General features: G+C 46.4%; 1 protein-coding gene across 3 annotated transcripts in view; it reads right to left on the bottom strand.

The window, feature by feature from the left end:
- LOC140403986 (sodium/potassium/calcium exchanger 4-like) overlaps nucleotides 1-27,123 on the bottom strand; it is a 385,824-nt gene that overhangs the window by 45,954 nt on the left and 312,747 nt on the right. For 2 of the 3 annotated variants that reach the window (XM_072492315.1, XM_072492305.1), the window contains exons 10-11: nucleotides 13,722-13,867; nucleotides 8,162-8,314 (exon numbers count right to left, since the gene is read on the bottom strand). In XM_072492315.1, the coding sequence (XP_072348416.1) occupies nucleotides 8,162-8,314; nucleotides 13,722-13,867 (299 nt within the window). The remainder of the gene's footprint in view (nucleotides 1-8,161; nucleotides 8,315-13,721; nucleotides 13,868-27,123) is intronic. The other variant, XM_072492325.1, reaches the window with a different exon arrangement.

The following is a 27,123-nucleotide window of genomic DNA, read 5'->3' as shown; positions in this document are numbered from 1 at the left end:
CTTAGTGTCCAAAATTGCCCTTAGTGTTGGGTGGGGTTACTGAGTTATGGGGATAGAGGGAGGTGTGGGCTTGGGTAGGGTGCTCTTTCCAAGAGCCGGTGCAGACTCGATGGGCCAAATGGCCTCCTTCTGCACTGTAAATTCTATGATACTAAGATAGTCTGTCGACGGAAGCATATAGCTTGAGGGGTGCCACTCCACTTCAAGTGTGGCTGACCAGGAATCTCTCCCGCTCTTACAGCCAGCCATTGGCGTGTTGGAAGGATTTGCAGATTGACACTCGACTTGTTTGACCGCGTTACGAACACGCCTTCCTTCGCCATCAGGTCCTGGGGTGGGACTCGAACCCGGAGCTTCTGGCTCAGAGTCAGGGATTCTGCCCACTGGGCCCCAAACCTCCCTGATGTTTATAATGAGTGAATTTCAGTTTTATTTGGGGACCTTAACACTTTGCTTACAATAGCACCTCATAGCGCATCAAAATGAGCCACATAATGTGACTGATAGTAAAGCATTTAATTTCAAAAATCATTACAGCACAGCAAAACTGGCAATTTCTTAATGGATGCAAATCGTTATGATAAAAATGCCTCAGAGTTCATTAAAGCTTTTTCCCCTCCACCACATTTCGCTTTGTTTAGGTTCAATAACTGCATAACCCATCTCTCGGTGCTACTAATGTATATTTTTGTTAATAGTGAGCAGGTTACAGATAGGCTAGGCACCACCCCTTGGATAGAAGCATTATGTAGATCTGCAAAGGAAATGTGACATGCTTCTAATTATTATCACGTTATTGTTTGTCTGAATGAATGTTAGTCACTTTGCAAAAGAGAAAGATAAGTGACAGAATCAAATGGGTCTGGTTTCATTAACCTCCTATATTACAATTGCCAAGTGTTGTAAAGATTAGTGGCAGCCAATTTAGTATAATTTATTCCTCTTTATACCTGACTGCTACCACCCTCCCCATTCGAGAGAACAGTCTGTAGGAGGGGGTTATAAAGAGGGAGAAAACACATGAATATGCGGAGGCATCTAAAATCAAAGATGACTGATTCAATCAAGGAATTATATTGGTACCGTTGATCTGCATTTGCTCTGTACAGACGGTTAAAATGATTTGAAATTTAAAGTGAATGGGTTTCACACAGAGCTCTCCTTTCCAATGAACTGATTAAGGGCCCTTGCTTATTTATGGATACTTAAAGTCTTTGATTGTCTGCCATCTTCATACCATTACAATTTGCATGTGGAATATCGGAGGTAATTTATGAAGCAAAGGCCCAGAACAATGTCTGTTTACAAATTAAACTGAGTGGAGATGAGTGACTGCCTCATTAAGTGGTTTGCCCAGCTCCACCTTATTGCCAACTGAAGGAGCTAGAAAAGCAGAGAGAAGGCAAAGGCCACATATTTTTCATTAGCGAATTGGCAAAGTGCCTGTCCAATTACCTAGAAATTACAAACGCTTCAAGGTGATAGCAAGGGCACTTTCAATTGTAATGACTGCCATCAGACATCTCACAGGATACTATCATAATCACTGTAGAGTATGCAAACTGTAGAAATCAGAGCTTTTGTACATTTCAACAATGTACTGAATAATGTTTGTGACAAATCAATGTCACTTTTGAACTTCTTGCTGGAGTCAATAGCTGGCATTCATATAGCATTATGAAGATGGTAATACATCTCAATGCACTTTAACTGATGAAAATGCTGGCTGGCCATTGGTAGGAGAAGAATAGGTGTGAGGCATGCTCACGGAAATAGATTTGGAACAAATTTCTGAAGGAGAGGAATAGTAGCATGACAGAGGAGGTTAAGAAGTGTATTCGATAATGTGGGATCAAGGGAACTGAACGTTCTACTGCCAAAGGTGGACTGGACTGAAGGGTAATGCACTCCATTCATTCAGGTAGAGAGAGCACGTAATAAAACGCACAGTATCCTGGGCTTTTTAATAGGGGCATAGAGTACAAGAGCAAGGAGATTATGCTGAGCTTATACAAGACACTAGTTAGATGTCAGTTGGAATATTGTGTAGAGTTCTGGGTGCCACACTACAGGGAGGATGTGAACACATTGGAAAGAGTGCAGAAGAGGTTTGCAACAATGGTTCCAGGATTGAGAAGGTTAAGAGGACATTTGGTCAAGATGTTCAAACTCATGAGGACACTGGACAGAGTAGATAGGGAGAAACTGTTCCTGCTCATAAAAGGATCAAGAATAAGAGGGTACGGATTTAAAAGTGATTTGCGAAAGAAGCAAATGTGATGTGAGAAAAAACGTTTTCACACAATGAATGGTTCCGGTCTGGAATGCATTGCCTGGAAGTATGGTGGATGCTGGTTCAACTGAGGCATTCAAGTGGGCATTAGATAATTACTTGGAACAGGAACAAACTTCAGGGTATGGGGAAATGGCAGCAGAATGACACCAAACCATGGGTGTGATTTAACGTACAGAAAACAGAGTCCTGTTTTGGGCACGAATAAGGGGACTCTGTTATCGAACAGGACTTTCCCTGATCCTTTGACTCCTCTGCCCCTCCACTGCCGACTCCGCATCTTGGGCAGCACAGTAGCATAGTGGTTAGCACAGTTGCTTCACAGCTCCAGGGTCCCAGGTTCGATTCCCGGCTTGGGTCACTGTCTGTGCGGGGTCTACACGTTCTCCCCGTGCCCGCGTGGGTTTCCTCCGGGTGCTCCGGTTTCCTCCCACAGTCCAAAGGTGTGCAGGTTAGGTGGATTGGCCATGCTAGAATTGTCCTTAGTGTTCAAAAAGGTTGTGTGGGATTACTGGGTTACGTGGAGGGTGGAGGTGTGGGCTTGGGTAGGTGCTCTTTCCACAGGCTCGACTCGATGCAGACTCGATGGGCTGAATGGCCTCCTTCTGCACTGTAAAATCTGTGATTCTGTTCCCCATGTTGCTTGTTTGGAGATACGGTGCGTACACGACGGGCCGAATGGCCTCCTGCTGCACCATAACAATTCTGTGATTCTATGTGGAAGACCTAACAAGTTGTGAGGTTCTCTCAAAGGACAGTAGGGAGACACTGTAATACCTCTCAAGGTATAACCAGAACCATCACTAAATGATTACTAAGACAGCAAGTTCTTCTCTACTTGGAAGCAATTGATTGACATTCAGATGAGAATTCTGCCTGAACCAATTAAAATCAATAAATCTTTTGCACTCAATAAGAAAGCTTGTCACATTTGCTTCAACACATTAGCCAAAGGAAGGATTGTGTCAGAGTGAAAGCTAAACCTTGCTAACACTGTGAAGCAGCAACGTACAAAGAACAAAGAACAAAGAAATGTACAGCACAGGAACAGGCCCTTCGGCCCTCCAAGCCCGTGCCGACCATACTGCCCGACTAAACTACAATCTTCTACACTTCCTGGGTCCGTATCCTTCTATTCCCATCCTATTCATATATTTGTCAAGATGCCCCTTAAATGTCCCTATCGTCCCTGCCTCCACTACCTCCTCCGGTAGTGAGTTCCAGGCACCCACTACCCTCTGCGTAAAAAACTTGCCTCGTACATCTACTCTAAACTTTGCCCCTCTCACCTTAAACCTATGCCCCCTAGTAATTGACCCCTCTACCCTGGGGAAAAGCCTCTGACTATCCACTCTGTCTATGCCCCTCATAATTTTGTATACCTCTATCAGGTCGCCCCTCAACCTCCTTCGTTCCAGTGAGAACAAACCGAGTTTATTCAATCGCTCCTCATAGCTTATGCCCTCCATACCAGGCAACATTCTGGTAAATCTCTTCTGCACCCTCTCTAAAGCCTCCACATCCTTCTGGTAGTGTGGCGACCAGAATTGAACACTATACTCCAAGTGTGGCCTAACTAAGGTTCTATACAGCTGCAACATGACTTGCCAATTCTTATACTCAATGCCCCGGCCAATGAAGGCAAGCATGCCGTATGCCTTCTTGACTACCTTCTCCACCTGTGTAGCCCCTTTCAGTGATCTGTGGACCTGTACTCCTAGATCTCTTTGACTTTCAATACTCTTGAGGGTTCTACCATTCACTGTATATTCCCTACCTGCATTAGCCCTTCCAAAATGCATTACCTCACATTTGTCCAGGTTAAACTCCATCTGCCATCTCTCCGCCCAAGTCTCCAGACAATCTAAATCCTGCTGTATCCTCAGACAGTCCTCATCGCTATCCGCAATTCCACCAACCTTTGTGTCGTCTGCAAACTTACTAATCAGACCAGTTACATTTTCCTCCAAATCATTTATATATACTACAAAGAGCAAAGGTCCCAGCACTGATCCCTGTGGAACACCACTGGTCACAGCCCTCCAATTAGAAAAGCATCCCTCCATTGCTACCCTCTGCCTTCTATGGCCTAGCCAGTTCTGTATCCACCTTGCCAGTTCACCCCTGATCCCGTGTGACTTCACCTTTTGTACTAGTCTACCATGAGGGACCTTGTCAAAGGCCTTACTGAAGTCCATATAGACAACATCTACTGCCCTACCTGCATCAATCATCTTAGTGACCTCCTCGAAAAACTCTATCAAGTTAGTGAGACACGACCTCCCCTTCACAAAACCGTGCTGCCTCTCACTAATACGTCCATTTGCTTCCAAATGGGAGTAGATCCTGTCTCGAAGAATTCTCTCCAGTAATTTCCCTACCACTGAAGTAAGGCTCACCGGCCTGTAGTTCCCGGGATTATCCCTGCCACCCTTCTTAAACAGAGGAACAACATTGGCTATTCTCCAGTCCTCCGGGACATCCCCTGAAGACAGCGAGGATCCAAAGATTTCTGTCAAGGCCTCAGCAATTTCCTCTCCAGCCTCCTTCAGTATTCTGGGGTAGATCCCATCCGGCCCTGGGGACTTATCTACCTTAATATTTTTTAAGACACCCAACACCTCGTCTTTTTGGATCACAATGTGACCCAGGCTATCTACACCCCCTTCTCCAGACTCAACATCTACCAATTCCTTCTCTTTGGTGAATACTGATGCAAAGTATTCATTTAGTACCTCGCCCATTTCCTCTGGCTCCACACATAGATTCCCTTGCCTATCCTTCAGTGGGCCAACCCTTTCCCTGGCTACCCTCTTGCTTTTTATGTAAGTGTAAAAAGCCTTGGGATTTTCCTTAACCCTATTTGCCAATGACTTTTCATGACCCCTTCTAGCCCTCCTGACTCCCTGCTTAAGTTCCTTCCTACTTTCCTTATATGCCACACAGGCTTCGTCTGTTCCCAGCCTTTTAGCCCTGACAAATGCCTCCTTTTTCTTTTTGACGAGGCCTACAATATCATTCGTCATCCAAGGTTCCCGAAAATTGCCGTATTTGTCTTTCTTCCTCACAGGAACATGCCTGTCCTGTATTCCTATCAACTGACACTTGAAAGCCTCCCACATGTCAGATGTTGATTTGCCCTCAAACATCCGCCCCCAATCTATGCTCTTCAGTTCCCGCCTAATATTGTTATAATTAGCCTTCCCCCAATTTAGCACATTCATCCTCGGACCACTCTTATCCTTGTCCACCAGTACTTTAAAACTTACTGAATTGTGGTCACTGTTACCGAAATGCTCCCCTACTGAAACATCTACCACCTGGCCGGGCTCATTCCCCAATACCAGGTCCAGTACCGCCTCTTCCCTAGTTGGACTGTTTACATATTGTTTTAAGAAGCCCTCCTGGATGCTCCTTACAAACTCTGCCCCGTCTAAGCCCCTGGCACTAAGTGAGTCCCAGTCAATATTGGGGAAGTTGAAGTCTCCCATCACCACAACCCTGTTGTTTTTACTCTTTTCCAAAATCTGTCTACCTATCTGCTCCTCTATCTCCCGCTGGCTGTTGGGAGGCCTGTAGTATACCCCCAACATTGTGACTGCACCCTTCTTATTCCTGATCTCTACCCATATAGCCTCACTGCCCTCTGAGGTGTCCTCTCGCTGTATAGCTGTGATACTCTCCTGAACAAGTAGCGCAACTCCGCCTCCCCTTTTACATCCTCCTCTATCCCGCCTGAAACATCTAAATCCTGGAACGTTTAGCTGCCAATCCTGCCCTTCCCTCAACCAGGTCTCTGTAATGGCAACAACATCATAGTTCCAAGTACTAATCCAAGCTCTAAGTTCATCTGCCTTACCCGTAATGCTCCTTGCATTAAAACATATGCACTTCAGGCCACCAGACCCGCTGTGTTCAGCAACTTCTCCCCGTCTGCTCTGCCTCAGAGCCACACTGTCCATATTCCCTAGTTCTCCCTCAACGCTCTCACCTTCTGACCTATTGCTCCCGTGCCCACCCCCCTGCCACCCCCCTGTACAAGCAAAAGTCTCGAGAGACATATTGGGGTCAAACAGGGATAGGCTACAGACGTATTTTAAGATTGGTTGGGGTAGTCAAATTAGCAGCTTCAATTATTAAGGTCCGGTTTTGGATATGCAAAATTGAATAATTTTGCAAAAAGTTGACAATTATTCATAAATGATACAAGTTGAAACTGCCCTGTTGACGATAAAGATAATTTATCAGTTATTACCAAAAAGGATCTACATTTCTGAATGCTTTTTACAATGTTAATGTTTTGAACAGTCCCAAGCCTCAAGTTACAGTCAAATGGAAGTGACTAATACTACATTTTCGACATGTTTAATATGAAGTACATCTCCTCAGTTTATCATTTATATGATGCTGAAGAAAGAGCCTACTATCAGTCACATTATAAAGAGGCATCCTCAGAGTAAGTAACTGCACATCATTTTGGCACAAGGCAAAATGGACATTACATACACGGTCTCAAAGTGACTAATGGTGAAGTTGAGGGGGATCTGGGGGTCCTCTGCAAACTTAATGCTTAACATGTGGCCCGGCATAGAGCAGCAATCAATAAACCAGTGCAAGTTTCAACTGCATAGCTAAAATTGTGCAATTTGTGTTACAAGAAGTTCTGATTTCATATTCAGTTCTTTGTTCAGTTCGCACTTTGAGTACTGTGCCCACGTTTGACAGCCGAAAACAAAGAGATATTGAAACACTGGAGACAGTATAGGGATGAGCTTTGAGGCTGATCCCCAATTTCAGTCTTCTGGGATATGAAGATAGAAATCAGCATGCATTGCAACATTTTACTGGCAACAAAATGGGCACAGGGAATGCCAATTTAGCAGCTGAAGTGTCTCCACCTCGGCGGATGCGGAGAGCCATTCTCCATTCCGTTCGGCGGGACTGTAATATCCCGCTGGACAGGAAGGGTCATTAGTGAAATCCTGACCCAGTTGTGTAGGACCCACCTGAAAAATGATCTGATTGATACAGTCAAGATCGCTAGGTTCAAATGTTGAATTTGGAATATATCATGAAATTAAATTTCAAGAGTAGCGACAAGGGTACCCAGGTTTAAGTAAGCAAAAAGTAAATTCAAGGCTGCATTGATACACAAACTAGTCATCATGAGTGCATGGCAATCTCTTCCTGCCTGCAAATGTTGACTGTTTGTAGCACATCAAATGGACTTGCAGCTGGAGTACTGGAATCAATAGGAAACAACCAGATGCAGCAACAGAAGGAATGTGAGACTTTTCTGGATGGAGCAACTATGAAAAATCTTCGCCACCTGCAATTATCTTGCAAACGTGACGATAACTGAACTTCTATTCAGCCCCACTTGAGATTGTTCACATCTCATCACGTTGACACACTCTTGAACAGCTCCACATATTTGCAGAGGTTTGGAGACAGGGACATCTTGCCATTAATTTTCACCTGGGATTCTCCCGATTATCCGTAGCAAAGTTAATGGAGCAAAGTCACAGAAACTACGGCGAGGTTACATAAACATTGCCCACACTATTGGTTGAGGCTGTCCACCTGCCAGAGTAAACAATGAAGGAGAAATGCAGTAGAAATTCAATCGTTTAAAAATGGAAGTGGCAAAGTCTCCGAGCGGTGTGTACTTATAATACTTGATGCTGGCCAATAGGGGGCACTAAACATTTGCTTTCAGGCAGGGTTAACCCTGCTAAGTCTTGGTTATCATGTTTCAGCCAAGATTTCCAACTCATTATAGTAGATTTTTATGTCTTTAAAAAAATTACCATCGCTGATAAATGGAATATGTTGCTGTTGTACAGAGAATGTTGCATTATTCTTTACCTGGTGGAGAAAATGGTGAATTGAGCTCAGGTTCGTTTCCAAGCTCATTGCTGTCTTCTTTTGTATTTTTATCCAGAGGGACATTTCCATTTTCAATGCTGTCACATTTCTCAGCTGCAGAGATTTCCTTGTCCACACCATTGGCAGATTGAACTAGTCATTGCACATAAACAAGAAAGTAAATCTCTGAAAGCTCAAAGCCCGGCACAAAATGGTCAAGTCTACTGAGGCCTTATGATTATTATTTGAGCGTGGATTGTAATTAGGATTAGAAAACTTACTAGTCAAGGGAAAGGTGTACTTAAAATATACTGGCTCAATAAACACTTTTTAGCGGGAGAAATAACCCGGTTTCAAAATATTGTTCAAATCAAAATCCTAGGGCGAGAAATATATGCCACGTGTTACTGGGTTTTGGGCCAGAATTCTCCGGCCATTCGTGCGAATGGGATTCTCTGGTCCCACTACAGTGATGGGGCTTTGGCTGAGCGCCAAGGTGTGGGGGTGAACTCGGATTGGAGAATCCTGGCCATATAGTCCAGGAATGTCCCAGGTTCAAACCCCAGGTCTGCACTGCAGTGTGTTATAGAGCGGGTGCGTGAGATTCCCTGGCCTCCCCGTGACGTCTTTCTCGGCGGTGGGAGGCGCTTGCCATTGGCCGGCAGTAGGAGCTTCTGGTCCCGCCGCTCTCAATAGGACTTCCACCCCACGCCGGCGAGAAACCCGCGTAGGTGCTCCATCGGCGGGACTGGAAAATCCCGCTGGATTGAACAGCCGGGAGATCTCATCCCAAGTCCTTGAGCAATGAAAGAGAAATAATCAGCCAGGCACAATACTGTCCTGTAAAAATAAAAATCAATTTCTTTGTAATAATCATAATCATAATGATCTTTATTATTGTCACAAGTAGGCTTACATTAACACTGCAATGAAGTTACTGTGAAAAGCCCCTAGTCGCCACACTCCGGCGCCTGTTTGGGTACACAGTGGGAGAATTCAGAATGTCCAATTCACCTAACAAGCACGTCTTTCGGGACTTGTGGGAGGAAACCAGAGCACCCGGAGGAACGTTAGGTAAAGGATCTTACGGCCCCCAAATTGATAGTGACATCCACATCCAGGTTCTCAAATCACACTACAGCCATTTTTGTGTGGAAACTTGAGAATCTCTTACGTTTCTTGCAGTTATACAGAGGTATGTTTCAGGGCCTTTATGAGAACATCGGAGGAAAAGGAAAGGGATGAAATTGCGCAGATATATATATATGTATCTAAATATATATGTTATGGTTGCATTCTACCCACTGTGCCATTTGTGTGTCTCCACGCTAAATTTGTTCGGTTAAGAAAGCCGTGCCGTGCCTTTCTCTGAGGGCTGAGTATTAATAACATTTGATTCTGGCCAACCTCATCCAAGTCTCTTCCCTGATGAGATGTAAGACCAGTGACTGGCTGAGAATGACGGGGAGGTTGACTTTGAACAGCAGTGAAGCCTCGGGCAGGATTTTGGCCCTGATATAGGGGTGTGAACCGAGGTGGGCAGATGTGTAATTCCATGCTGTCGGATGGCACGCTGATTTGCTGCCACCATTTTGTCCATGAGCCTTTTACCTGGGGCCTGTAGCTCCTGCCGTGCTAAGTGGCCTCAAAGGACAAAGAACAAAGAAATGTACAGCACGGGAACAGGCCCTTCGGCCCTCCAAGCCCGTGCCGACCATGCTGCCCGACTAAACTACAATCTTCTACACTTCCTGGGTCCATATCCCTCTATTCCCATCCTATTCATGTATTTGTCAAGATGCCCCTTAAATGTCACTATCGTCCCTGCTTCCACCACCTCCTCCGGTAGCGAGTTCCGAGCACCCACTACCCTCTGTGTAAAAAACTTGCCTCGTACATCTACTCTAAATCTTGCCCCTCTCACCTTAAACTTATGCCCCCTAGTAATTGACCCCTCTACCCTGGGGAAAAGCCTCTGACTATCCACTCTGTCTATGCCCCTCATAATTTTGTAGACCTCTATCAGGTCGCCCCTCAACCTCCGTCGTTCCAGTGAGAACAAACCGAGTTTATTCAACCGCTCCTCAAAGCTAATGCCCTCCATACCAGGCAACATTCTGGTAAATCTCTTCTGCACCCTCTCTAAAGCCTCCACATCCTTCTGGTAGTGTGGCGACCAGAATTGAACACTATACTCCAAGTGTGGCCTAACTAAGGTTCTATACAGCTGCAACATGACTTGCCAATTCTTATACTCAATGCCCCGGCCAATGAAGGCAAGCATTCCGTATGCCTTCTTGACTACCTTCTCCACCTGTGTTGCCCCTTTCAGTGACCTGTGGACCTGTACTCCTAGATCTCTCTGACTTTCAATACTCTTGAGGGTTCTACCATTCACTGTATATTCCCTACCTGCATTAGACCTTCCAAAATGCATTACCTCACATTTGTCTGGATTAAACTCCATCTGCCATCTCTCCGCCCAAGTCTCCAAACAATCTAAATCCTGCTGTATCCTCTGACTGGTGCCTCCTACTGGTGCTTAGGCTTCGAGACCCCGTCAGCCATCCTTACTTGGAAGGGGAGTGCTCCCACTGGCCACACAGGTGAAATTCATGTTGGGTGACTGCTCCTGACAAGGTGTTTAATTTGACATGCCCCCAGCAGACACGTTTCCTGTGGGCATGCACATAAATGTGGAGGCACATAAAATGGGGTGGGTAGGAAGGTGGTGGGTGCCCACCCCATTTTATGTGCCTCCACATTTAATAATAATAATAATAATAATAATAATAATAATCGCTTATTGTCACAAGTAGGCTTCAATAAAGTTACTGTGAAAAGCCCCTAGTCGCCACATTCTGGCGCCTGTTCGGGGAGGATGGAACGGGAATTGAACCCGTGCTTTATGTGCATTATTTATGGGCATTCCCACAGGAAACGTGCTCACTCCTATAATATGGTGGTGGTGGGGGTGGGGGGTGGGGGGGGGGGGGGGGGGGGGGGGGCAAAATTGGCAGCCCACCTGCCATATTTTATTGAACAATTAAGAGTCAATTTCTCATCGAGCCGAGTAACCCTGACAACACGGTGCCACATCATAATACATTTGGCGTGGGCAGCCACGGGGCAGCAGGCAACCCGATTATTTGACCTCAAATCCTTAAAGGGCAGGAAAGAGAAGGGGTGATGCTCTTGGGGGCGGGGGGCTACCCATTGCCGATTGTGGGGCTGCCCATTGCCGATTGTGGGGCTGCCCATTGCCCATTGTGGGGCTGCCCATTGCCGATTGTGGGACTGCCCATTGCCGTTTGTGGGGCTGCCCCCCTTAGGTTTAAAACCCGCCCATGCTTTCCTTGCTACCCACTCCCTCCCCTCCACAGCCCAGCTCCAGAGGGTGGGCCTTCCACCCAATGAGGGACGGAATTCCCACTTGCCCCTCATTCGCAATCCCACCTTGCAGCTCCCCCCTGCCGTATACTATTTAGCCCAAGGTGCAGGGTCAGACCCCACATTTGACCCTTAATTCGGGTCCCGACCCAAAATACAAAATTCCACCCCTGGTGCTTGATCTGTGACACACTGAACAAGAGGGAATCTCTCTGCTCCCAAAGCTCCCATCCTGCGTGTGGCTCAAACTTTAAATTTCCTGACACAGTGTTGCCTCGAGCCTGAAAGCATAATGTGAACTGGAATTTCTCAGCAGCCTTCCGTTACCCTGGGCACTTCCCTCGGCTGAAATGTAATTTCACATTTCACAGCGGCAATTCTAAGTGCATGATTAATTTTTTTTTTTTTTAAACTGCATTTGTAGATTGATCATTATTTGTTCAATATCTTCCTGCTTTCCTGTGTGTGTGATTTGTTTCTCGATGAGAATGACCCGCCTGGCATGCCCATGTGTTCCTGTTTTATTCCTGTACAGTTCGTTAACAAGTTAATAATGATGGATAGGACAGTTACCAAACCTCTAAAAATGCTGCAAAAACTCATATGGTCACTCGGAGCTCTGAAGTACTGTTCTGAGTTTGCAGATCAAAAAATATAAACCCTTAGAAGAGACTGTGCCCCAAAATGCATGAATAACTTAAGCCTTTTACATATGGCTGCTGCCACGATTGGAAAGCCATATTATGGGGCTGAGCCTTTTTAATGAATTAAGAGAAATTGCAGTTCATCGTTATTTATCGCAGCCATTATTAATAACTAAAGGAATGCAGGCATTAAATATTCAAGCGCGAACATGCATAAAATAGTCTCAAGGAGGTTGTTATAATAGATTTCGAGAACCTCAGTAAGGCTAAACAGACAGAATTGCGACAGGTTAGTGAGGTAGATGGAGAAACAGCTCAAAAAATATTAATTGGCGTTCAGGAACTGAGTCTGTGCACCTCAGGTGAGGGTGAACACTGCTGAGCTATGGAAGATGGAGTGAGCGATTTAAAATGGAGGCAGTGTGCTCAAATTGCACCGTGCTTGGCATAAGTGCTTTCAGGAGCATAGTGCTTTTGTTATCTATTATTTGAAAGCCACTAAATGGAGTTCCAATTGCTAGTAGAGAGTACAAGTCCGGTCTGTGATTTCTATCAGATTTCAAGTGCATTAATCCGACTGCTAAATGAATTGATAATATCTAGTATTATTTAAAAGGAGTCCTTTCAAAAACGTTGTGTTCAGCAGCAAGGGCAGGATCGAATGTCTTCTATTTAAGGGGCCAGTTAGGCAGTTAGATCATTGAATCAACGGCCACATCTTTAATAACTTGATCTGCTATCTGTCAAATAGTCTACAGATGAGAATGCACATCTGAGACAGTTTTTTTTGAGTAGGTAGTGCTTTTCCGCTTCCGTTATAAAGCGAGCAGAGAATAGATAGGAAAAAATAATTAATTCACTTATTTTTTTGAACAGCTTTCTTTGGCGGCAGGGGGAGGGGGGGGGGGCTGTGAGGGAAGAATCTGCCCGTTTCGACGTTCCCTGCATATTAAGAAGCACAAGGTGGGCGAGATGTAAAGATCTCTCCTAGCTTGAAGTTGGGTTATGGCAGTGCGCACAAACAGATCATGCTGTCAGTAGAAGAAGGGGAAGGACGCCGAAGAAAGAGGCGAAATCACTTTGCGACCGGCGCCATCCACCAGCAGACAGGCAGCGAAGGAGATCTTCGGAATGATAAAGCAGCATTGTTACAGCCTTCAGCTTCTCACTGGAATCTCTATCTCAGGAACGATCCCGTTCCTCTTTATATTACAAAAAAATGTTAAAGGTGAAGCATTTGATGCAACCCTTCATTGACATTACCATCCAAACAATCCTTTACAATTAACAGATTGGCCCCTTGCTCTATTGCAATGAGTTTTGAATGTCAAAGAATATCTTTCAGAGAAATTTGACTTTATCATTAAAATGCTTTATGACAAAAATGAATAAAATTAGACAAAGATGCCTAAAACTGTTTGGACATTATATGTAAATTTAGATTTATTTTAAGGAGACTTGTAAAATTTGACTGAGTGAGGATTTAAAGTTTTTTAGTGGCCGATTCTCTGTCTGGTTAGCCTTACCTTGAGTTAGCAATGGGAGTAATAGGTCATCACAAATATTGGGATAGTCAACATTACCATCCTCCATTTCATTGCCAATCACGTTGCCATTTGAAGCATCCTTCGTCAGCTTGCTCACAAAACAGTTCTGTATCTTGGTATTGAACCTGAAAGTAAATATGAAATGAAACGGTGCATCTCGTAACTTCTGCAGTTACTCCCACTTGCAAGCAGAATTATTTATGCACATACAGCCAGTACCTATTTTTCATGGGATATATAATTACCTCCGGGACCTTCAACTTAGAAGTATGCTGCCTACTTGTATTTAAAACCTAACATTTAAAAAATGTCTTATTCCTCTCTCTTGTCAAGGCAGTTCAGGATGTTATTCTTCAGAAGTCTGACAGCCCACAATACCTTCAAACCCTCTTCTTGTTTAAGCCGAAAGGAGGTGAGCATTAAGCATGTCTGCTGAGATAAGGAATATCTTATTTCCTCCAACAATTTTGTAACCTGTTAAGGGCTGGATATGAGTGTCCATCCACAGGTACTGGGTGAGAAATACAAATGCACCTAGCTAAAATAGGACAGCTCACTGACTGTTGTTTGGAACCCATTTAATTAGTTTGCTGCACAAGCTAATGGCATCCAAGGGTAAATGTGGTGTGTGTGGGGGGATGAATACTCAAGGCAGGTGAGGACTGCTGTTTTCTTGAAGGGATCAGGTGAGTCCTCCTAACCATCCTTAAATTTAAAATATTTATTTTCAAACCTAACTTACTGACCCCGTTCTGGCCCTCAAACCATTTGCCAGCTGCCTTGACCTGGTGAGGAAGACACCATTCAGGTCCCAAGTTAAGAATACCTCCCGGCCAGCAGACTCTGGCTTCAATATTTAAAACAGTTAAAATCAAGTTCCAACCGTCAGTTCAAAACTCATCCGCTGCAACCAAAATGAAGCCTGCGATATTTCAACTCCCAGGCCTCATTTCGATCCCTCCAGCCCATTCCGCACCGTGAGAAGTGGCGGATAATTGCAGCCCAGTGACAGCCCACCAGAACCCAGGCATGGGGCAGGACCGGCTGCTGGGCCATCCAGCCAGAGTCCCTGCTTCGACCATGGAGGCCTCCCACTGAACCCCGACAGCGAGTTAGCTTGAGAATTAAGCTATTTATCGGGCGCGGGAGCATGGTCAAAATCCTCCATCACTTCAGCAAACAAGATAGAGGCAATGAGAACATAGAACATACAGTGCAGAAGGAGGCCATTTGGCCCATCGAGTCTGCACCGACCCACTTAAGCCCTCACTTCAACCCTATTCCCTATAACCCCTCCTAACATTTTTGGACACTAAGGGCAATTTAGCATGACCAATCCACCTAACCTGCATGTCTTTGGACTGTGGGAGGAAACCGGAGCACCGGGAGGAAACCCACGCAGACACGGGGAGAACTTGCAGACTCCGCACAGACAGTGGCCCAGCAGGGAATCGAACCTGAGACCCTGGCGTTGTGAAGCCACAGCGCTAACCACTATGCTACCGTGCTGCCCAAAGTTGGCATGAAGCTGGCAGTCCTGGAAGGTGTGTGAGGGAGAGGTGCAGTATTTAGATAGAGTTCTTATTATTTACTAAACAAGAACGTGACTGCATGAAATACTCCTAACCATATAGCGACTTGCCTGAGCATTATGGAAGGACATATTTATTTGACCATTTATGGGCTTATCATTAAACCTTTAACACAGCCTGCCCACCAAAAAGAATAAACAATATGAGGTCAATTTTAATATTACCCACCCAGTGGAAAGCAGGCATCTGGGAAATTAAGGTGTTCTTGGTCACACACGTGTCCCCAACTGCAAGGATCTGCTGCCATTTTAACCTGGCACCTGCCCAAAGCCCACGTTGTCTTTTCTAATGTACATATGTAGGTCCCAATGATGTCGTCAGGATCCAGCGGCAGTTTTTACTGAAAGCTGAGTGGGATCAAAATGGCTGTGAGTTTTCTGCCAGGCTATTCCAGCTTGGGCTTGGAGGTGACTCAAGCAGGAAAGTTTTAATTTTTCTTTTTTCACTTTCATTGTAGGGCTAAGAGGATGAGGAGTTTTTCTCCAGGCCTCACAATGCAGGCGAGGCGTCTAAACAGAGTGCTGCAAGGCGCAGAACAGAGCTGGCAGGGAACATGAATTCCTGCATCTCCTAAGGCCTACAGAGGAGATGGTTCTCCACAGCCTGGGGTCTCAACGATACAGCCCATGGCATCGGGAGAGGTGACTGAGCACATCGGGGAGGACGGTAGATTTCCTCTTATGCCCATTCCCAATCCTCAGCTCTGCCTCATCCTGCTACCTGGCATGATGAAGAAGCTGTTGATGGTGTGACCATGGGCCACTAGCTTTCCATCCCTTCCACGCTCCAACACCGATACTGCACACACCTTGGACTAGGTGACTAGTTGGAATCAGCACCTATGGGTCACTGGGTACGTGTTGGCCTCAACCAGGCCAGGCGTAAAGGATAATTTGTTTGCCAGCTCACCAAATGGCGAGGTCTCTGACCAGAGTTGCTGCAGGAGGAGTGTAGATCTCCAAATTTCTTTCTCTGTCAGTCTGGCCTCAATAAAAGTTGAGACGGATTCGCACGTAAACAGAAGTTATTTATTTAGCTTGCAAGCTTGAATCATCTTACAGAAATGTAAGAGACATCCAGCTTCTTACATCCCAGAAAACGACTGAACTAAAAGACAAAGGGATCTCTGCAAAATCAATTCAAATGGTATCAAGTTTCACATACTCGACGGACATAGGTCAGCCTATGTCCCTCCTGACCTGTTCGATCTATTCTGATTGGCTCACTTCCAATCCCTTTCTCTGGCCCCTATCAATGCAGCATCACTCTCATAGACCCACCTCTTCCTGCTTTTTCCATGCGGTCTCAAATTCCTTTGTCCCTAACTGCAAGAATCAAAGTGGCTTATTTCTACATTACATTAACTAGTAACTCTAAAGTAACTATTTAATATCACATTCGTCAGGAGCAGATGCAGGGCAGCCTGCAGGAGAGTCACTGAGATGCTCGATGTGTTGGCTTGCCTGCCAGCAGGCTTCTGTCACTGTCAAGGAGCATGGTGGAGTCCAGCTCCAACGTGGCAGAGGCCTTCTCACAGAGCTTGCTCTCTCATCTACCTCTGGGTGGACAGGTCATTTAATCCTCTGCCCTCCTTGTGAAACAGTCCTTTCCAAGTCCATGATCTCACAAGATCATTGGGGCGGCAGGGTAGCACAGTGGTTAGCACTGTTGCTTCACAGCTCCAGCGTCCCAGGTTCGATACCCGGCTTGGGTCACTGTCTATGCGGAGACTGCATGTTCTCCCCGTGTCTGTGTGGGTTTCCTCCGGGTGATCCGGTTTCCTCCCACTGTCCAAAGATATGTAGGTTAGGTGGATTGGCCATGATAAATTGCCCTTAGTGTCCAAAAGAGTTAGGTGGCGTAACTGGGTTACAGGGGTAGGGTGGAGGTGGTGGCTTAAGTAGGGTGCTCTTTCCAAGGGCCGGTGCAGACTCAATGGGCCAAATGGCCTCTTTCTGAAGTGTAAATTCTATGATTCTAAGAGCTCCTCCAACAACACTCCACAGTATCTTCTGGCACTTTTGCAGCAGCAGATTCAAAATCCTGGAAGTCCCTAACAGCACTGTGGGTGTACCTACGCCACAGGGACTGCAACAGTTCAAGAAGGCAGCTCACCAGCACCTTAAGAGCAATTAGGGATGGACAATATATGCTGGCCTAGCCAGCGACGTCCACATCCCATGAACGAAGAAAAACATGTTCTTAGCAAAATCATCTTACTTGCAAATTGGGTGCCTGGCCTATTAAGTGACACTGGTTCTGGACCTCTTTTGTAGCTGAGTACCTGATCCTTGTTGAGTAAGGTGTAAATTCTTACAATTCTTGCGTGATCCACAAGTGGGCAACTGGAATCACCTCAGCCAAAAGGCTGTGTAACGTCATGGCGGCACTGGTTCAGCTGCTTCTGCCACACACAGGTGCTGTCTGCTCAGACCTCAGCACCTCACCAGCTTGTGCCAGAAATGGTTGCCACCCAGAAGGAATAAAACAGATTGGATCAGTATTTCCCAGTTTTTACTGTTTTTCCCCTCTGGACAGTCCAGTGTGCGTATTACGACCACCCCCACGGGAAGGAGTCCACATCAGGTTGCCTGGAAAACGGTGAGTTTAGTAGGAAGTAGGACAGAGTCCTCCAAGGAACTTCGATTCCGAGTGAGTGGCGGCCGTTTGTGAGCCGGGCAGCTTTATACCAGAAGTCCTTGGAGGCCCCGCCTCCTTTCAGCAGCGGAGCGCGTACTCTCCAAGGCCTTCTGGTATATCAGGGCCCAGATATAACAGCTTGCGCACACTCCCTGCACCCCAACAGAAGGGGACTGGCTTCCAAAGTGCTTCCCCCATGTCCAGGACTGCAGAGATAACATTTACATGTGGAGGAATCAATAAATGCCAAGTCAAAGAAGGTGATATTTGGAGAGGTGACCCAAAAGCTTGGTGGGTTAGTTAATACTTAACCCAAAGCTGAATGTCAATTCCCAGACTGATTTGAGATCTGGGTTCGAATCCAACATCAGGACCTGCTGGCCACAGCAGGTCATAGAATCTTAGAATTGTGCAGAAGGCCATTTGGCCCATCGAGTCTGCACCGGCCCTCGGAAAGAGCGCCCTACTTAAGCCCATGCCTCCACCCTATCCCCGTAACCCCACCAAACCTTTTAGATGCTAAGGGGCAATTTAGCACGGCCAATCCACCTAACCTGCACATCTTTGGACTACGGCAGGAAACCGGAGCACCCGGAGGAAACCCACGCTGACCCGGGGAGAAAGTGCAAACGCCACACAGACACTCACCCGAGGCTGGAATTGAACCGATGTTCAACACTGTTCAACAGGCTGATAATCAGCTCGGGGACCTTTCCACCACTTCCCCTCATCTGTGAAATTATGGAAGCTCCTTCGCAACAAAAAATGCTGGACCCAGGGGCCCCCAACTGACAATTTCACAAAGACAGGAAACAAAATACTGCCAAGTCTATCATTTTGCTAATTGACCCACAGGTACATCCACTCTCCCCTGCAATCGCTCACAAGTATTCAATAATCTCTGTCCACATCTGAAGTCAAAGCATAGCTCTCTCCTCCCTCAACTAACGGCTTTTAAATTCAGTAAGACTGAACAGCTACTGTAACTGGGTGTATGTCTGAAAAGTACTCATTATATTTGACAATAAAAAGGCAGCGATGACAGGAAGATGTGAAATATAAATTGGGCACTGCAGTCATGGAAAGGATGATTTATGTATCGGTTTACCCACGAGAAAGGATAACCTGATGATTGATCTTCTGCTTTATATCTGTGGTATCAGACGGCCCGGAAGCTAGTACAGACGTAGTGTTAGATTATCATCTGAGAAGAACTAGATTTTCATCTAAATTTTCAGTGACATTTTCACACAGGCCTTCTGCCTGTCCCAAAGCACAAGGCTGTCTGCCTCTGAAGTGATGTCTGGGGAGATATGAAAAGCTGACTTGAGTAGGAGTTCCCTCCAGTATTGATCAAGGGTACTACTGTGTGGATCTGCGAAGGGGTACTGCTGATGCAGTCACATATAACTATATAGAATCCACAGCCTGGAAGCAGGAGACTCCTCCCAAGTACAGTGTACAAGAGGGAGATGGTGAACCTAGTAGAGTGGTGTAACGACAACAATCTCTCCCTCAACGTCAGCAAAACTAAGGAGCTGGTCATTGACTTCAGGAAGCAAAGTATCGCACACACCCGTCTGCATCAATGGTGCTGACGTGGAGATGATTGACAGCTTCAAATCTCTAGGTGTGCACATCACCAACAATCTGCCCTGGTCCACCCACGTCGACCCTACGACCAAGAAAGCACAACAGCGCCTATATGTCCTCGGGAAACTAAGAAAATTTGGCATGTCCACATTGACTCTTACCAATTTTTACAGATGCACCATAGAAAGCATCCTATCTGGCTGCATCACAGCATGATATGGCAACTGCTCGGCCCAAGACTGCAAGAGACTACAGAGAGTCGTGAACACAGCCCATCATGCGAAACCACCTCCCAATCATTGGCTATGTCTATACCTCCCGCTATCTTGGGTAAGTGGACAACATAATCAAAGACCCCTCCCACCCTGATTATTCTCTCTTCCAACCTCTTCCATCGTGCAGGAGATACAAAAGTCTGAGAACACGCACTAACAGGTTCAAAAACAGCTTCTAACCAGGCTCCTGAATCACCCTCTTATGGACTGAACTGATCTCTCCACACATCTTCTCTATTGGGTGGTACTACACTCCGTATTGTAGCCACTTGAGTTGGCCATTTCCCGACTTAAAATGGAGAACAGCAAAGGCTGAAGGGAAATTCAGCCAACACAGGCAAAAACTAGCAGGTGCAAGTTTATTGTGTAGTAGACTCTGCAGAAACCCAGACAGCATCGATACAAGCAGCCATCTGCATAGTAATGTAGCAGCCATCTACATAGTAATGAGCGATCCCCGGGAACATTCAAAACATTTTTGAGGTAAACAAAGCCAAGCCAGACTCCTCGGCACCAGCAGGAGCCAACACAAAAGAGGTTAACGGTCACTTAAAGACCGCCCAACGATCAGGGCTCCAGTATTGGAGAAATCGAACCAAGCAAAACCAGGTACGGGGTCCGCCCCGAAGGGCGGGAAGCCCCTGGGGACTATAAAGTAAAGCCCCCAAGTTCAAATCGTCCTTCTTGACAGGGTCACTCAGCAACGCGAAGCAACCCCTGAGAGTGAACTGTCCGGCGGCCTCCAAGAAGGTAAGTCTAAAGTCAACGCTCGCTACGAGATAGGCGCTCCTAGCTACCAGTCCATACCAGCTTTTGAATCCCGCAGACTCAGAACCCGAACGAAAGGCCATTTGTTCCCCTGACCTGGTGGGCCAGTCCGCAGCTAAGTATAGGCCTGTTAGTTATAGGAATAGCCTAGAAAGTAGAGTTTATGCATGAGCAGCGATTTACTGTGCATAATAAATGTGTATTGATTTGAATCTTACTAATTGGTGTGTTGAGGTATTGATCATTACTTGAACCTCGTGGCGGTATCATAAAGATACCTGGCGACTCTAGAGCAAAGGTTATAAAACAGAGCCAATTGAACCAACCAAAAGTAAGCAACATATTACTGGCGACATCCTGACGGGACCCGATCTAGAAGTGGCTTAACCACTCCGGGAGAACCCAAAAATTTGAATTAGAAATCCAATTGAGAACAGAAAAAACCACAAGTGTTCAAGCAGTTCTGATCAATCCTCATAATTCGGAAGTGTGTTAATGCATGCATAACTAACAGGGCTATAAGGTAAACTGATAGATTTTCTGTTGCGACAAAACTGTCGGGAGTTTGTATTCCGGAAAATAGCGAAAGCCGTACCCGTAATTACAGCACCGCCTTAATAACCCTTGTTCCAAATTTTAAGAGAAGCATTCAGATAAGAAAGATGGCAATGCAGGCAATGCAACGCCTCATGAACCCTGAAGAATTTGTGGTCGCAGCGACCAGCAGCAGAGTAGGACAGTGTCCCGTTTGGGAAGAGGAAATCAGAAAGTACCTCAAAGGGAAAGGATGGCCTCTGTGGAGCGAATTCTGGAAAAATGAGGAAACAGGTCCCGGGAGTACAGGACATACTTGGTGGGAGAACCTGAGCGAGATTCACAAGAAGAGCTTAGGAAAAGCTCGCAAGCTGACGGCAATTGTGTCCTGTTTGGTACAATTGCGAGGCACAGAGGAGGTCGTTAGGACGTTCTGAAAAGAGATAGAAGGCATACATCGAATGAGCAAGGTCGATGTCAGTGAGGTAGAGAAAGAGAATGTAGAATTAAGGAGGAAGTTAGCAGCAAAGGACAGAGAGGTGGATGATGCCAAGTGGGCATACCAGTCTTGTCTGGTGCACCTAAGCGGCTTCCAATCCCAGTACGAAAAGGCCTATCAGGACACGCAACGTGCAGTCCTGGTACGAGAGGAAACCGAGAAGCAGGTAGGCATTGCAGAGGCAGTGTAGTGACCTGAAGGCAGCGTTAAAATCACTCTATGCTGCCACCACGGAGCAAAGACAAAGCTCATTAGACCACACAAAGTGCCGGAAGCAGATTGCAGAACTGCAATCTCTGCTTTCAGTTCAAAAAGGATTCCAGGAAACCTGTGGATCACAGCTAGATGAGGAAGACGGCCCTGATTGGGAAGAATTGAGTGAGACAGCGCAGAGAAACATGTGTGCAGGGAACATGTGTGCAGGGAAAGCCCCAGAAGAGAAGAGTGCCCCAACCCCCCACAGAGCAGATAGTTCAGGCTCCAATGAACCCAGTCACCACCCACCGCACAGCCACATCGGACGACACGGAATTTCTGTACACCACCCCCTTAACCGTGACCCAATTACGGGACGCGTGCGAGAAAATCACACCGTTCCTCCCCACCTCAGACCCCCACCACTTCTTTACCAGAGTAAAGCAACAGGCGACCATGTACGGCCTGGACAAGCGTGAGCACATGAAGCTCACAGTTTTGAGTTTAGACCCTTCGGTCGTAGCAGCCCTTCCCGACCCACAGAATGTAGGAGGAGGCACCCTTGCAGAGATGCACGCAGCGATCCTAGATGCGATCAGCTACAACAGAGGTGACCCCGTAGAAGGCCTGAATAAGTGCAGGCAGAAAAAGACAGAACACCCCACACCGTTTGCTGGACGCCTGTGGATTCATTTCACAGCAGTTTTTGGTAACTTAGAACGCGCCCATTTGTCCCAAGACAGTATGGCCAAATGGACCCGCACCCTTATCTCCCATGCCACAGAGGCAGGACAAACCGCTTGTACGAATTATGACCCCTCAGAGGAAGCCCACAATGAGAAATGGGTTTTAAAAAGATTGTCCCGCGCCTGGGAGCAATCTGTACAAAACAAACACGCAGTAAGGAAACCCGAGGAACAGCAGGAAGAGCAGGCTGACATACATCCAGTTAGGACGCACCAGAACCCCGCATGGGTAAATGAAGGAAATAGCCCACAGCAGCCTAAATCCCAGGAATGCTACAATTGTGGACAGTTAGGACATCACGCACGAGAAAGTCAAACCCCCTTGAAACAGCCACGGAGTCAGCCCACCAATGCTCCCCGAACCAGCAAAGACACCAACAGCCCCGACCCCCCATCCAGGGAACCATACCCAAGGGAACAATGCACCAGAGAGCCTGCTCCACCTTATAAGCCTCAGGGGTCATGTTACAACTGTGGGCAGTCAGGACACTTCGCCCGAGATTGCAGGAGACCCCTACCAGCTAGACTAGCCCCCAGATATGAAAGAGAACACCACCCACAGCAGCTACAAGGTCCCAGCTGCCCCATGCAAACTGTGAGTGCTTACCCACCACTTCTCATGGCAGCGTTACCTCAGCAAGGCCGCTTCATTTTTGTTTCGCTCCTCCTTCCTCTCTTCGGTCATGCTGCACTCCCTCCATATGCTCGTTACACCCCAGCCCAAATGTGATTTACGATATCCTGTATTCTGATGGAACCTGCACCATGTTTGTTGTATGTTTGTTCGTTTAATGTACATGTTAAATGTTGTTTGTGAATTTAAAAGTTTTCATGGCCCCACGCCACCACTCTTTTAACGCCCACTGGCTGTTAAAGGTACAAGTTTGTCCCAGACAATAGTTCAGAGGAACTAGTCTGTCGGCATACAACAATCATAACTACTCTCCTGATTCGAAGGTAATCACGAGAGGCAGCCCCCACGACGACCACCGGCATTGGTCTTCGCCCTGCCTGAGGACCCCCCCCTCTGGTCAGCTACGCTCAGGTAGAGCACACACGTCATTGGTCGCCGTCCTACCCGGGGATTCCATCCAAATCTTACCCGTCACGGCCCATACGCACCTCATTTCAGCACTTTTGGTTCAAAAAGTTTTGTTTTGTAGGTTGCCATCCCTATGCTATTTACATCCTCAAACATTTGGATAGTAAATCGCACAGCCTGCGAGACGGCTCGCACTGGTTCAGTATTTTTAAGCGTGTCTTGTCCGGAATATTCGGTTTAAAAAAAAAATGAGGGAGTCACCCATGGTGACAAATTGTAAAGGGAGAATTGGCACTAAAGGACAAACATACTAACAGATGAGATATTAAACCAAGGTAGTAACAGACACTATGCTTGATCCCACAGAACCCCAGAAGCTCCAGGAAAAGAGACGAAACGAAGAGAAAAGAGAAAGAAGAAGAACCATGAGGACATCCTCCAGGTTGCTCATCACCCCAATGTACATTTGGTTGCGCGCGAACGCGAACCGCCTGACCCCAACCCCCCCCCCCCCGCCGTTAATGATTCACTTCCCCACAGTACCCAGAGCCCAGTCACAAGCGACACCACACCATCTTGGTGTGACAGGTTTATAACCTGGTACTCCCTGTCCTGCTTGATAGAATCCCTTCTAGTATTGGCGATACTCTGCTGCATCGTGCAGACTATTCGTCTGAGGAAATGGCGAAGGAGAGCCTACCGCGCTCGCACCCCGGTATACAGGATAAGCTCCACTATTTTAGGTTATGACCAGACCCCCGACCCCCACGATCTATAATAAAGAACATTCGTTTGCGTTCTTTTTGTGAATAAAGAAATGTGTTTCATGAGCGATTGTACAATCCTGAGCTTGACTGCCAAGCCAGGAAAAATGTGAATAATGCTGCTATGATTTTGTTTGTATCATTAAGGAAGTTAGTATGATTGAATGTTTGAGTGAGTGTAGTTTATTGAGGATAGTTAGAGGTACCGTTTTTCTTATTTTGTAATGCATGTCCCTGTTTTGACATAGCGCCACTTAGAATGTTAGTTAAAATTTTCTTGCATAGTGTAGAGGCCATAGAAGAGTGCTCGCCGGGTCAGGGAATGAAGACAACGCAATTATGTGATCCTTCATGCTTCGCGTTAGGATCACAAGGAGGGAGTGTAGCCATCTGGGTTGGCCACTTCCTGAATTAAAATGGAGAACGGCAAAGGCTGAAGGGAAATTCAGCCAACGCAGGCAAAAACTAGCAGGTGCAAGTTTACTGTGTATCAGACTCTGCAGAAACCCAGACAGCATCGATACAAGCAGCCATCTGCATAGTAACGTAGCAGCCATCTACATAGTAATGAGCGATCCCCGGGAACAATCGAAACATTTTTGTGGTAAACAAAGCCAAGCCAGACTCCTCGGCGCCAGCAGGAGCCAACACAAAAGAGATTAATGGACACTTAAAGACCGCCCATCGATCAGGGAACCGTTCCAGTATTGGAGAAATCGAACCAAGTGATTGGAACGAAGTCCAATCACTTGAAACCAGGTACGGGGTCCGCCCCGAAGGGCGGGAAGCCCCTGGGGACTATAAAGTAAAGTCCCCAAGTTCAAATCATCCTTCTTGACAGGATCACTCAGCAAGCCCTGAGAGTGAACTGTCCGGCGGCCTCCAAGAAAGTAAGTCTCAAGTCAACGCTCGCTACGAGATAGGCGCTCCTAGCTACCAGTCCATACCAGCTTTTGAATCCCGCAGACTCAGGGCTCCAGTATTGGAGAAATCGAACCAAGCGAAACCAGGTATGGGGTCCGCCCCGAAGGGCAGGAAGCCCCTGGGGTCTATAAAGTAAAGCCCCCAAGTTCAAATCGTCCTTCTTGACAGGGTCACTCAGCAACACGAAGCAACCCCTGAGAGTGAACTGTCCGGCGGCCTCCAAGAAAGTAAGTCTCAAGTCAACGCTCGCTACGAGATAGGCGCTCCTAGCTACCAGTCCATACCAGCTTTTGAATCCCGCAGACTCAGAACCCGAACGAAAGGCCATTTGTTCCCCTGACCTGGTTGGCCAGTCCGAAGCTAAGTATAGGCCTGTTAGTGATAGAAATAGCCTAGAAAGTAGAATTTATGCATGAGTAGCGATTTACTGTGTATAATAAATGTGTATTGATTTGACTCTTACTAATTGGTGTGTTGAGTTATTGATCATTACTTGAACTTGAACCTCGTGGCGGTATCATAAAGATACCTGGCGACTCTAGAGCAAAGGTTATAAAACAGAGCCAATTGAACCAACCAAAAGTTAGCAACAGTATGCTCACCCGATGTATGTGTATTTATATTGTGCATGTCCCACGTTTTTTCATGTTTGGAACGATCTGTCTGCACTGTACGCAGAACAATACTTCTCACAGTACCTCGGTACACGTGACAATAAATCCAAATCCACTGGCCTAGGTTGCAGACTCTGTCTCATCCCACTCAAATGACTTCTTGCATCCTTCCCTCAACTCCTTACTTTCCTTTGTCTTCATGTATGCATGAAACCTCAACAACAATGTTACCTGTTTCAACCATTAGCTGTGATACTGAATTCCACATTCTCTGTGTGAAAGAAATCCTCCTAAATTCTTTACTCGATCTGTTAGGCACCATTGTTCTGGATTCACACCAACGGAAACAGTTTCTCTACATCAGTCAGGAAGACAGAAACAGGAGTAGGCCATTCAGCCCGTTGAGACAATTCCGCCATTTAATACGACCATGGCTGATCAGTCACTTCAATGCCGTTTACACCACCCTCCTCATTAACCCTTTCTGTTATTGTTAATCAGGAATCTAGCAATCTCTGCTTTAGACACACTCAATAACTGAGCCGCCACAGCCCTTTGGGGGAGAGAATTTCAAAGATTCGCAAGCCTCTGTCTGAAGGTGCACGAATAGATTTCATCAGAGACAAAAATGATATTTATTAATAAGAAAATAGCAGCCTCTTGGCTGTAGCTTGCTCCCTAAATGTCTCTTTGACCTTCCCACCATGAGGTGATTCCACACTCCCTGTCCCGATTGGTTGCACAGGCCATGTGACCCTTACTCAGCTGTGTTGGCCTTAAAGGGACAATCACCACACTCTGCGTGAAGAAATCTCTCCTCGCCTCGGTCCTAGGTGGCATCCCCCATTACCTCCAGGTCACACACACCATCCTGACTTGGAACTATATCGCCGTTCCTTCCTAACTCCCTTCCCAACAGCATGCTTGGTGTACCTGGACAGCAGCTGTTCAAGAAGGCAGCTCACCATCGCCTTCTGAAGGACAATGAGGGAAGGGCAACAAATACTGGCCTTGCCAACAATGCACACATCCCATAAAAGGATTTAAGAAATGGATGCCCATCGAACCCCTTTCAAGACCTCTTAATTTTCCCTTTTGCACCTGCCTGCTCCCGCTTTGCAGAAAGTTGAAACCTCTTAATTCTGGTAATGACTTTGCAAATGTTTTCAACCATTTCTCCAGTGTCTCAATATCC

Source organism: Scyliorhinus torazame, chromosome 2 (assembly GCF_047496885.1).
Source record: "Scyliorhinus torazame isolate Kashiwa2021f chromosome 2, sScyTor2.1, whole genome shotgun sequence".
NCBI lineage: Eukaryota > Metazoa > Chordata > Chondrichthyes > Carcharhiniformes > Scyliorhinidae > Scyliorhinus > Scyliorhinus torazame.
The sequence above is the reverse complement of the archived record's forward strand: the minus strand, read 5'-3'. Positions and strand labels throughout refer to the sequence as shown.